The sequence below is a fragment of the Talpa europaea genome (genome assembly GCF_964194135.1).
Source record: "Talpa europaea genome assembly, chromosome: 4".
Classification (NCBI taxonomy): domain Eukaryota; kingdom Metazoa; phylum Chordata; class Mammalia; order Eulipotyphla; family Talpidae; genus Talpa; species Talpa europaea.
In genome coordinates, this window is record NC_140070.1 from 137,048,861 (window position 1) to 137,062,439 (window position 13,579).

General features: G+C 40.4%; 1 protein-coding gene across 1 annotated transcript in view; it reads left to right on the top strand.

Moving 5' to 3' along the window:
* The window catches only part of MAP3K7CL (MAP3K7 C-terminal like), a gene marked incomplete at both ends in the record, with an annotated part of 31,780 nt that extends 22,181 nt beyond the window's left edge, over positions 1–9,599 (top strand). Inside the window, 2 exons of the mRNA XM_084232364.1 lie at positions 804–919; positions 9,419–9,599. Of these exons, the coding sequence (XP_084088490.1) occupies positions 804–919; positions 9,419–9,599 (297 nt within the window). The remainder of the gene's footprint in view (positions 1–803; positions 920–9,418) is intronic.
* Positions 9,600–13,579: the final 3,980 nt, after the last annotated feature.

The window sequence follows — 13,579 nt, forward strand, 5'->3', positions numbered from 1 at the left end:
CCAGCTTAGCGTTATTTCTTCAGTTTGGATACCTTTTGAGAAGGGAGCCATTCCTTTTTTTTCCATCTTGGTTATAGTCCCCATACAATTCCCACCCCCCCCTTGTTTTGATCCTACTCCCTCCCCCCCACCCCCCTGCCAGTGTGTCTCTTGCTTACAGTTGCTTGTTGATTTTGATTTTTACTTTATTATAATTAGTCTTTTTCCTGGTCCCTTATTTAGATTTTTCTAAATTCCTGCTATGAGTGAGACTATCCGGTATTTTTCTTTTTCTTTCTGGCTTATTTTGCTGAGCATGATCTGAGAAGGGAACCATTCTTGTTGGGTGATTGTGCTTTACAAGATGAGATTATGCCTGTGGCTAGAGAAGGGAAAGCAAGGGGTAATTGAAACAGACAACTGAAATATTTCCTTTCTGAAATATTTCCCTTCTGAAAGAATTCTAATACTGAAATACTGCCCTTCTCCAATGTTGAGCTTAACATTTCTGAGGAGAAATGTTAAATCATTAGGACATGTAGCTTCACCGCAAGGCATGGCAGGTAGACTCGCCCATTATGGGTCTCTCGGCTCTGGCTGGTCTGCGAATGTTACAAATGACACTGGAAGATGAATGTGAGCCATATCCCATCCATCTCTCTATTTTTAGTCAAATAGATCAGCCCAACTCTGTGAAATGTTGATTGACAATGATCTTCTCATGCAAAAAAATCTCCCTCTAAAGAACAGCAGCACAGCCACATGGTGGGTCATTGATTCTGATGCCAGGAAATGCACTGATTTCTTCTTGTTTTTTTGTGAAGCCTCTGCCACCTTGCCATGACTCCATAGAATCCATGCGGGTGTTCAAACAGCACTGCCAAATAGCAGAAGAATATCATGAGGTGAAAAAGGAAATCGCCCTGCTTGAAGAAAGGAAGTAAGTACTGTTGCTCTGGACAACCTCACTTCTGAGTCTTGGACTGGGTGGGGGTAGTAGGGAAGCGACAGGCTGAGCATGGGGGGGGGGGGCAGATGGAGGAGGTGAGTGGAGAACTGACACGCAGGTTCACACATTACAGGTATGTCTTGTTTGATTATACGAAGTATCCAAATGGAACTGCTAGAGATGAAATGCCTTATCATATTGTGAAAACCAGGAGTGCTTGCTGTTCAGAAGTCAATTTTTAATAAAGCTTTTTAGTTCAGGCAATTAAAAACTGTCAAACTACCAGCCAGAGCCACACTGTATTCCCTGTGAATGTGCCCAGAGGTCTCAGAGTACTTTGGCTTGGGGTGAATTTTAATGAACGTTCAAAGAGCAGAGTTCCAACATCAGGTAAAGAAGACATGGGACAGAGCTTTGGGACGATGTTAAATATGTTAGTTCAAGTGTGTTTTACAGTCCAAAAGCCTGAGTAAGTTTTTATCTGGCCAGCTTCTATCATTCACCTCTGCTCTGGGGAATGCACTCATTTTCTCACTCAGAACTTTGGCTTCCGCCTTCTTCACCTCCTGTTTCATTTCACTTGATTCTGCTGATGATCTATCCTGACCATCCCCGCTCTCAAACTTTCAAAGCATCTGACCCCCTTTCTTCATGGTATAGTACCAGCCAGTTTGCACTTATACAATCGTTAGGGAGATGTTTCAATGAATATTTGCATCTCCCACAAAGTGGTAAGTGCCATGTTCATGCCCAGATCCCCAGGGGGTGCTCACACCACATTCCTGAAGCCTTGCACAGTGCTTGGCATGTAGACACTGAACACGTTTTTGTTGAAGTGTCACATAATCCATGCCCATGGTGCTACTATTCTATTTCTCCCCTTCCTCTTACTGGAGCAATACGTGCTGTCTATTACTTTAACTTTTAAATGAAGACAAGTGAAATATATTTTGTTTTAAGGAATTTATAAATTCTTGGGGCTCCTTATATGCTCCCCACAACGGTGGTTGGACAATGTAATGAGGGGAGCAGTGGTCTGACAGGCTTGGAATTCCCAGCTTCCTGACTTCCGTGAGCACGTGGCAAAGCTTTTTTTACTTCCTGGCTTGGTTGTGCCTCAAACATAAAATCATACCTGGACCTTTTTTTTTTTATACAAGCACTGAGTACAGTCAGAAGTGTGGGAGGGTGAGAGGATTCACCAGAGCCAGAGCGGGGAACAGAACAGGCAGACCGATGAAATACACTGCTGAGGGGAGCAGCGGGCGGCAGGAGAGGTCTGCGCGCCATGTGGGACCCTTGCCGGTGGCCGGGGATCGAACCGGCACTGCAGAGGCTACGGGCAGCTTCGCAGTCCAGCGCTCAACTGCTGTGCCATCAGGGGAGGCCCATACCTGGACTTTTGATTATAGGGGATTAAAATAGATTGATGACATCAAACATTGGACTTTCCCCTTTCATGTTGGAGGCTCGCTTTCTGGTCTGAATTTTCCTAAGTTGGTCGGAATGCTCAGCTGGTGCATTTGCATGTGATTCCTAAAATAATTTACATAAAGGAACTGAGGAAACTGATGAAAAATGTGACCCATGGTGAAGTTGGAGGAAACTTGTATACTCAGTAGCATAGAAATGTATCTTCTAGCGCACATGCCTCTGTATGTATATATGCACATATATACACATATACTGTGTATACTTGTGTGTACATATGCGTGATTACGTGTGTGTAGTCTGGATTTGACTATGCATGCATGTATGGCTGTGCATATGTATGTGTGCCTTTTGTGTATGTGTGTGATTGGTGTGTATGCCTCTGTGTGTGTGTGTGCGCGCGTGCGTGTACTGATGCTGGGTCAGGAAGAGGCCCGTAGTATGTATCTATAAATTCTCTAAATTGAAGGTACTGGGAGACTTTGTTATTTAAATTAACCACATTTGACTTTTTTTGGAGGGATAACACAAGACTCGCTCACTAAATGTCCTGTAAGTTTGCTCTTTATTGAAACATCTTTATTGAAACAAACCTGCTCCTTCTGCAAAATTCATCTTATTTCCTCCCCATAAACCTATTTGAATTTTGGGTTTTCCTTGAAATGATGATCTTTTTTTCCTTTTTCCCCTGCAAAACTGGGTGGATGTGAGGCAAAAACCAATTTCTTTTATTTTTTTTTTTCCTTTCTTTTTCCCAAAGTCTCTCAAATTCCCTTTTCTCTATTCCTGTTGCTGCCATTTGGGGTTGTGAGTTGTTACTTCAAATCTTGATCAATGTCTTGCCTGGGATTCTCAGACCTACCTCAGGCCTTAGTACCTCTAGAATGTTCTGACTCAACCTTAGTCTTCAGCTACGTTGACCTATTCACTTTTCCTGCCTCTGTACCCTTGCTCAGGCTAATCTGGCAATCTAGAATGCCCCTTTTCCTGCTCAGAGCCTGACACTGAAGAAAAGCCAACCCACTCACTGCCCAACCATTCCACAGAAATTAGCTCTCTTCCTAAGCTCTAAGCAGCATTCTCTGGAGTGATTCCTTTGGCACATTTTTAGGTTGGTGTTATATCAGTGGTTCCCCAGCCAAGTGCAGTGTCTTCTGGCTGTGTCTGGCTCCCTACAGACACAGACACCCTCAGCATCTCTGGATACCAGTCACAGAGCAGGGGCTGCCTGTGGGATGGACATGAGTGAGGGTGATTAAAATAAGTGGTTACAGAAGACAGTAACATCCTTCATGTACAAGTCTTATTTGTAATTTTTGTCTCTAAAGAGTCAATGTTAGCAGTAAAGAGTTGCTAACTTCTTAAAATAGGAGGTATGCTGATATTTTTATAAATAAACAAAGTTGTCCCTCCCAGGGTGATTGCTGATCATTGTTTTCATGAACATTTTACTGAAGCAGAAACTCAATTTTCCTGAACAGTTTTTGTTTTCAGCAAGATAAATTTGGGCCAAATGGATTTGACCCAAATAATGTAACTCTGATATAAAGTGTGACTCACTGTGTTGCCTCAGGCAACTGGGGAGCTGAAGCTCCATACAAAAAGGGGCTCATTCAGGTATTTTAAAAGTTTTTTCTTCATTGAGTCCTGCAGACACTAGACAAGGCAAGCTGAACTTTCCTCTCGTCTCCAGAGGGGGTCTCCCTGGATCAAGTTTGGGAGACTGCAGAAGAGCCAGGAGAAGAATTGATATAACCATTACTTTAAATAACCTATTAAATGTCTATTGGATGGATAAAGAGAGCCAAATATTTCCTAGGATTTTAAATTCAGCATGGGGATAAATTTTAAAGAATCACTTTTGGGTTACTGACCAATGATGTAAGAAAATCTTGTTCATACTTTTATTGAAAATTTCCCCCTTTTTACTTGAAAAAAAATTATTAAAAACTTAAAAAATTACCAAGAATTCTGATATTTTTAATTAACTGCTATCATTTTTGACTCTTTCTAGACCTTTGCCTGTTAATATTTATTTTTATGTAATTATTTCTTTAGTCACTGAAATGTGTACCTGTTTTTTTTTTCCCCCAATAAATTTTATGACATAAGCATCTTTATACACACATTAGCTGGTAATGGAAAGGAAACCCATGCTTTGAGCGCAAGTTTAAAGTATTTGATTAAACTACAGTGAGATCAGATGTGAAGGTTGTGTTGCTCCAGAAAGATTATTTTTTAATTGAGATAACATTGGTTACAACAGTGTATCACAATGTTGTATGTGACATAGAGGTATACGATCAGCAAACCCACCAACCAGACACTCAGAAGAAAGAGTGTTTTATCTTGTCCGAAGGAGAAGTCCCTTGTTTGCTAAGATGTATTTATTTATTTATATAAGAACCGGGGTACAGGCCAGATTTGCGAGAGGGTGAGAGGATTCACCAGAGAAGAGAGGGGAACAGAACAGGCAGACTAATGAAATACACTGCTGAGGGGAGCAGCGGGCAGACAGGAGAGGTCTGCACGCCATGTGGGTTGCTCCGAGGCTGGCCGGGATCGAACCGGTGCTGCAGAGGCTGTGGACAGCTTCACAGCACTGCGCTCAACTGCCTGCGCCACCAGGGGAGGCCCGCTCTATGAACTATTGTGCTGGGTGCTGTGGTGTTTAGGTCGACTTGCACAATTAGAGAAAGAGGTAAACTCTTAGAAAAGTGAGATTGAAAATATATAATTAAAAAACAAGTCAGTGGCTTTCAATATTCACATGGGTTGGGCAATCATCACCATAATGTCAGAACATCTTCACCCCAGAAAAACACGGAATACCCATGGGTAGTGACTCCCCATTACTTCCCCCTCTCTCCCTCCTCACCCCCCACTCCAGCCACTGGCTTCCACTATGTACTTTCTATCCCTGTGGATTTTCCTCTGGATATTTTATGTAAATAGGGCCCATTTATATTTTATATAAATGGAATCACTTCTTTCGAGTAACAGTGTTAAATTTCATCCACGTGACATGCATCAATACTTCACTCCTCTTTGTTGTTGAATAAGGTTTCATTGCACACACAGGCCACATTTTTTTTTTTTGCTTAAAATTAAAAAAATAATTTTGGGGGTCACATTTTTGCTCCTTAATATCTACGCAAGTTCCACTCACCTTCCAACAAACCACCCATTCTAATATCACACCCACCTCCCTCTCCCATCCCCGCCTACCCCTCTAGGCCCTTTGAGTTATATTCTTTCACTGAGTTCAAGGTTTATTCCTACTGTATTTTTCCTGGGTCTTTTTTTTCCCCTCAGGTTATTTGTATTCCACAGATGACTGAGCCCATCTGATAACTGTCTTTCAGTTTTTGACTTATTTCACTGAACGTGATCACCTCGAGCAGATAGACCATTTTATTCCTTTATTTTTCAGCTGATGGGCATTGGATTGTTTGCACTTTTGGCGAGGGGGTGACTGTGTACATGTTTTTGCATAGGCGTATGTTTTCCATTCACTCGGGTTTGTACCGAGGAGCAGAATTGCTGGTCGTAGAGCTCAACATATGACTTTTTAAAAGAACTGCGTGCCTGTTTCTGAAATGGCTGCAGCATGTATGTTCCCACCAGAAAAGTGTGAGGGTTCCAATTCTCCACATATTTGCCAATGCTTGTCTTTTTGATTATAATCATCCTAGTGGGTGCGGTATGATGTTTCATTGTGGTTTTTGATTTACACTTCCCCCGTGGCTAAAAATGTTGAACTCCTTTGCATATGTTTTTTGGCATTTCTTTGTCTTCCCAGAGCAATGTCCATTCAGCTCTGCCCATTTTCTAGTTGTGTCATTTGTCTTTTTATTATTGAGCTAAAACAAATGTTATGAAATTTTAGTGAGTTCATGCAAAACTGTAGAAGAGAGTTTTCTTATAGGGATAATACAACCAATGTCAGACCTATGTTCTCCCTTCTTTTAAAACATATAAAAATGTGCTTGGGGAAACGACAGTCTTATTGAAGGGAAGATTTCAAGTTGGGGGAAAGGGAGCATATATAATTTCTGAAAGCACCATTTAAAAATAGGCATGTCTTGATTTGTTTTCAGTCATGGTATTTAATTCTGCAATTTCCAATAGAGATTTTTATGCTGAGTCAGAAATGTTTATTTCTTTAGGACATTCCTGAAGGCAGAGGTTTTTAAACTGTGTTCCTAGGAACTTCTCAAAGATAGGGATGGATGGAAAGGGTGTTACACAGGGTTTTATACAAGGGCCAACCAGAGAAGGTCCAATTTTATTTTTTTTTTCATTTGTTTCACTTCAGCGTATGAAAATTTTGGTTTTGAAAAAGGATAACAACTAGAAAACATTAAAAGCAAATCTCATTTTTGTAGTCTAAGCATATTTTTCTATATTTATTCCATCCTCAGAAATTGGGTTTTCTTTGTTATAAAGAAATGGAGGTATTTCTCCACAAGAGTTTTCGTGGTGTGTGGTAATGTGAGGGCAAAGTTCTACTCTCTTTCCTGTGATGTCTGATATGGGCAAGTTGCCTTCTGATTGAGGGATTGGATTTGAGTTCATTTTCCAGCAGTGGACATATGTTTCCTTAGACTAACTCGACTAGCAAGAATTGAGGCTAGTGCCTGGTTTGTGATAGGATTTCAATAAATGCTTTTGGGGTGAGTGAAGGAAGAAAGTGCCCTGGCTCTTCACTTTGCTAAAGAAGGCAAAGTGTTAGCCCACGGGACTTATTAATTTTAGGATTTAGTTTGGTATTAAATTCCAATACTCCAGATTACATCAGGCTGTGAGATTACACCTTCCATTAGTGCCCTAATCATAATGATTTGGGATTTTTATAGCACCTTATTATGTGCGTTCTGGTCTTTTATTTTTTTAATTTATTTTTTAAAATATATTTTTAAAAGATTTATTTATTCATACACGAGTTGGGGTACAGGCCAGAGGTGCGGGGGTGAGAGGATTCACCAGAGACAGAGTTGGGAGAAGAACGGGCGGACTGGCTGAAACATACTGCTGAGGGGAGCAGTGGATGAGACAGGAGAGGTCTGCTGCACCAGGTGTGTTGCTCCTTGCCTGGGGATCGAGCTCTTGCTGCAGAGGCTGAGCATTGCTTCATAGTGCAGTGCTTAACCCCTTGAGCCATAAGGGAGGCCCCATTCTGGTCTTTTAACTGGAATCTCATTCCTATGTATCTCTCCACTTTTACCTCAGCCTGGAACCATATTAAAAGAATGTTCACCTCTCCTCAATGAGATTGTCTTTAAGTCAGTGTCACTTGCTATGAGGCTGCCATCTGAGAGAGCTGAGTGAAGAAACATTTTGCTTTTGTTATTCCTATCACACGACTAACACTCTGTTTGAGAAGAAATCTCCATTTCCTTTAGAATAGTGATTCTTACCTGGGCTGATTCCTCAGCCCCCAACCCCAGGACATTGGTAATGTCTAGAGATGTCTTTGGTTGTGTTAACTAGGGATCGGGGAGGTCTAGTGATAGGGGCCAAGGCCGCTGCTAAATCTTTTACTATGTCAGTATATAGGGTATAACTGCCAACAGCAAAGGGCTGTCTGGCACAAAAGATCAATTATGCCATGGTTGAGAAACTCTAGAGCAAATCCCACTTCTTCCCTCAAGAGTATGATGTTACTGTATGCATTATTCATTTGTAGAGTTTCAACACCATGGTCTAGACTGAGTTTTGTAAGTTGCTATTTCAATACCATTTATTGTTCTACCTGCATAAAATGAAGATAGACTTTCACACCCTTTTTGTCATCTCAAGAAAGCTACTCTTTCTCTCCTGTGCACACATTTGTATTAGAATTAGAGAATCACCAACGGTGTAGTCTAAGCTACTATTTATAAAAATTCTCCCTACGATAAACATAGTAAATTATTATCCATAACTCTTTAGCTCATTGGGACCAAAATGTCTAGGATTTTGTCTTTTCCCAGTAAAGATTTAATCAATTCTGAAAGTTCCAAATACCTCAGTAGTGATCTTCTCAGAGACAAATATTTGTCCTAAGGATGAAAGCATGTCCCAACCTCCTGCAACATAAAGAATCTCTTTAACTTTGAAATTTATTTCCACAAAGTTTTGAAGTCCTTTTTACCAATGTTGACCTTTCTCTTCCCTAAACCACTTTTCCAGGAATGTGGTTTAGGATGGAGACAGCCAATGATCTACTCTGGATCCAAGGTTATGGCCTGTTTGTTCTTGTTACTATGATTTCCTAGCTCCATATCACATTCCATTGAAGGGATAATAGGAATGATAAACAAGAAATCAAAGGCAGGACCATATTCTGGCCAATTACAGCTATTGATTTGTCCCTCTGATCATCTATTCATTATATTGTCTCTCTAGCTTGACATGCCACATTTTAATTATGAATTACTAATGGTGACATCAAACTATCTGTATAAATAGGTCTTGGACAGGAGATAAGAGACATTTTGACAGTATTCATTAACTATATGTATGATTTCTTACCAATTACATGGAATTAATTTAGAGACATCAAATGAGTCTTTTTTATTCCTGTAAGGAAGAAGTTATTACTGACTTTCTCATGTATGAAGGTTGGACCAAGTAATCTCAACCATTCCTTCTAGTTGTAAAATCTGTGATTTTATGATTTATTTTCCCTGCCAGTCAAAACCAATAACAGATATCCTCAGGAGTTTTAAATGAGGTCAGACATGAAACCAGAACAGCAATGATTGTGATACTCAGATACTCAAATCCAGACCATGATTTGAAATCAAAATTCCAGCTCCACCCAATTTCTTTGTGTGATGCAGTTAATTTTAGAGGAAAAAAAAAAAAACCACAATAGGAATAAATGACTTCATGGGTGAGGGATTTAAGGTCATGTCTCTTTTTTTTTAACTTATAAGTTTTAGTCATCAATTTCCCTATGATAGTTTTACAAGGAAATTTATTATTGAATTGACATTTATTGCTTAAATTATGCTTAAAAGCAAAAAGTCCTAAACATTCAGTTTTGTGCTTCTTTGACCCCCGAACCCTCAGAAAGGAGCTCATCGCCAAGTTGGATCAGGCAGAGAAGGAGAAGGTGGATGCAGCTCAGCTGGCTCGGGAATTCGAGGCCCTGACAGAGGAGAATCGGACCCTGAAGCTGGCTCAGTCCCAGTGTGTAGAACAACTGGAGAAACTTCGAATACAGTATCAGAAGAGACAGGGATCGTCCTAACTCATGATTCAGTGTGAGCAGAAGAGGTCAGTGCTGCCCTGTGCCGGCCAAAAGATTTTGATTTGAAAGGGATAGTGAGTAAAACCGATGACTTCTCTGTCACCCCGCAGGACAAACATCTATAACGTGTTTAATGCTTGCCAGATTTAGTTTGAGAGAAAGAATATTTTAAGTAAACTAATCAAAGTCAGCCTATTACCAATCTATGTTTCTAGAGATCATAATTCTTTTCCAAAGCTTTTTTTTTTCTTATTTAGGAAAATATGATCATATTGTATATAAGGGGAGAAAATGATAAAAATAGACTGTTAAGTGACTCTGCTAAAGGTCATGAGTTAAACACGATTAAGTCATGAAACAGAGCAGTGAGATCCTCACTGCAGTTCCACATCTGTGTCTTGAAATTTCTTATCTTAAACATTTCAATTGTGCTCACTTCCGAGCTGTCAGAAACATCTCTGCGTGTAGACATGGATGGTCACCGGCATTAGGTTTACTTCTTGCATGATTGATTGTATTAAGAATAAATGGTTGTATATCATAAAAGCTTTCTCATGAAAATATTAGCAGGAAACATGTTTGTGCCAAAAGCGCATTCACCAGTGCTAACTTGCTGTTGTAATAAAAAGCAGATAAGGCTATATTTTCTCCACCACATGTTGCCTCGTAGTAAACACCTCTGCCTTTGCTGGTGTGTGTTCTGGAAGCATGCAGGAAATGGAAAAATATTGTTTGGCTATTACTTTGGTGAATTCCTGTGAAAACCGTAAGATCATAACTATCACTGTTTTGGGTTTAAGGAGATGTTTTGGATCAGTAACAACTCATAGGAATCTATGAGTAAATTCGGGATTAAAATAATTTCCCCCTTGTTCTACCTAGCACCATATTTTCCCAAATGGATCTCTTTGCTTTATGTCCATTTCTATTCATGTAACTTCTTTTTCATTAAACATGAATCAAAACTGTCTGTATTTTGTCATTTTCTTAACCTATGTTATGCTAAAATTGGGATCAGCTAATCCTGGAAGAAATTTGTTGTTAGTTGTATCTGATGTGCTAAAAAACTGGTAAAGTTCCTTTACTGGTTTCTCATATAAACAACTCAGCTCTATTACTGACTATGATGCATCTTAAGGTATTTGCCCATAAAAAATAAAACCATTTTTATGTTCTGTTCCCTGCTCTGGCTCTGGTAAATTCTCTCACCCTCCCACGCTTCTAACTGTACCAAGTGCTTGTATAAATAAATAAATAAATAAATCTTAAAAAAAACCAAAACATTTTTAACAGAAATATCACACATATTCTAGTTCCTGGGATTTAGGAATGCATACAACTACAATTCAAGTGCAATAAGAAAATGTTATAATAGGGGTTTAAAAATGAAAAGAATGGCCTGAGCAGAGACACAGTCTTGGAACGCAGAGTGGGAGCCTCACATTTGGGGTCAGTAAATAGTCTTCCCCTGAATATATGTAGGGGGATAGTGACACATTAACTTGGAAAGTTCTGCCGGGTCATGGTTGTGAGGGGAGTTTGGGCAAAATAAACATTTTGAAAAGAGGAGTGAATGGTTAGGACTGGACCTAAGATAATTAAGCTGGTGGGAGTGTGTGGGATGGATTGCACTAGATAGAAACAAGAGGCAAGAGTTGTGAGGCTAACAGAAGTGTGCAAGAAAAGCATAGTAGCAAATGAAGAGGAGTAACAGGCTGGAAGGATGGGCGAGAACGAGGAGAAGAAGCCACATGGCTTGGGATGGCTTGCATGTATAATTGAAGCAAGGGAGATAGAGAAAAGTAACATTTAATGAGCCACTTCTGTGCAAGTCTATGCTGGATGCTTTATAAAAACTATTTCTTACAAGCTAGAGGTAGCTATAATTAGTCCCATTCTCCAAAACTAGGAATAAACTTTCTTCCATTCATTCAATAAATATGTACTGAATGCTTGTACTTTGTCAAGCCCTATGGGATGTGCCAGAGACACGGTAGTAAATGGAGAACAGGGTGCTATTTTCTAAGAACCCTTAGTCTAGTAAAGGATTTAGACATCCAAATACCAACATAGGGTTGTTTAAAAATACATGCTCATCTCCCCTCAAAAGGTGGAGTCCAATTCCCCTTCTCTTTAGCATGGGTTGGACTTTAAGGCTTGTTTCTACTGAGTGAAACAAGTGGCAGTATGTGACTTCTAAGTCTAGGTCATGAAAGACACTGGTCCTTCCACCTTTGCTCTCTTGGATCTCTTGCTCTAGGGTCAGCCAACTGCCATGTGAAAGGATTCAACCAGGATGATGGAGAAGCTGTGTGGTAAGGAACTGAGGTTGCATGAATTCACTTGGAAAGAGATCCTCCAACCCCAGGCAAGACTTCCAGTGGTATAACCAGGCTGACATCTTGAATTCAACCTCAAGAGAGATTCTGAGTCAGAACCACCCAAACTGTTCCTGGTCCTTGATTGTCATGAACTTTGAGATAACACATGTTTAGTGTTCTACATCATTAATTTTGAGGGTAATTTTTTTTTTTTATAAAGACAATTTTTTTTTAATAGAGGCATGTTTATTTATTTATTTGTTTGTTTGTTTGTACATGCACTGGGTACAGTCAGAAGCGTGGGAGGGTGAGAGAATTCACCAGAGCCAGAGCGGGGAGCAGAGCAGGCAGGACCGAAGTACACTGCTGAGGGGAGCAGCGGGCGGCAGGAGAGTTCTGCGCGCCATGTGGGATTCTCCTCCGGTGGCCGGGGAGCAGCCGGGGATCGAACCGGCGCCGCAGATGCCGCGGGCAGCTTCGCAACCCAGCGCTCAACCGCTGCGCCACCGGGGAGGCCCCTTGAGGGTAATTTGTGATACAGCAATAGATATCAAGTACACCGAATAAATGAGGTAAGTGCCAGGCAGAAAGCAACATAGTTTGTGAATGCACATCACAATGGGAATCTGACTGAGGTGAGTCTAGGCTGGTGTCCTTATGGCAGAGATCCTAAACTAATATCTGATGGATGAGTAGGGACTAAAGACACAAAAAGGGCAGGTGGAAGATGGAGCCTGATAGAGTAAAAACATGTGCAAAGGCACTGTGGCATGTTCAAAGATTCAGGGAACCATTTGCAACAACATGGATGGACACTGGGGAGATAATGCTAAGTGAAATAAATAAGAAGGAGGTAGACAGATATCACGTGATTTCACTTATCTGTGGTATATAAAGAGACTCTGAAAACAGCAGGGTGGTTACCAGACAGGGAGGGGCCGGGAGTGGTTAAAATGGATAAGAGGCATCCATTGTATCCTGTGGATGGAAACTAATTTTGATAGTGACCATAATGCACCACATAACAGCACATTGGCCAATGGTGGACTATATATATTATGATGGTGGCCCCTCCATGTAGCCGAGAGGTGTAGTAGGCTAGACCATAGGTCTGTGTACACATTCTGTGAAGGTAGCACAAAGACTTACTGTCGACTTACCCACAACATAACCCAGCCATTAACACAGGATTGTACTTGAAATAAAAAGCTGTATGCCTGAAATTTATACAATGTTATAAATCAATTTGCCACCTCTGTATCTTCACCAAATATAAATATTATTTAAAAATATATGCCAGACAACTTTTTAAGTCTTAGCATAAAAATTACTTCCTTAGAGAGATGTTCCTACATGCCAATAATTAAAAGATTTGAGGGAAGGCTAGTGTGGCTGAGCATGAGTTGGTAGGAGACTGTGGTTACAAGATGAGGTTGTAGAATAAGGCAGGGACTTGAGGGTCATGTTAAGAAGTTTTACCTGAATCATAAAAACAGTGGGAAGTCATTAAGGAATTTTAAGCACAGGGGCAATGTGTTAACATTGTCTCTTTGGGTAACACATTGTAAGAGTTTTTTTTTTTTTAAAGATTTATTTATTCATGCGTACAAGAACCGGGGTACAGGCCAGATTTGTGTGAGGGTGAGAGGACTCACCAGA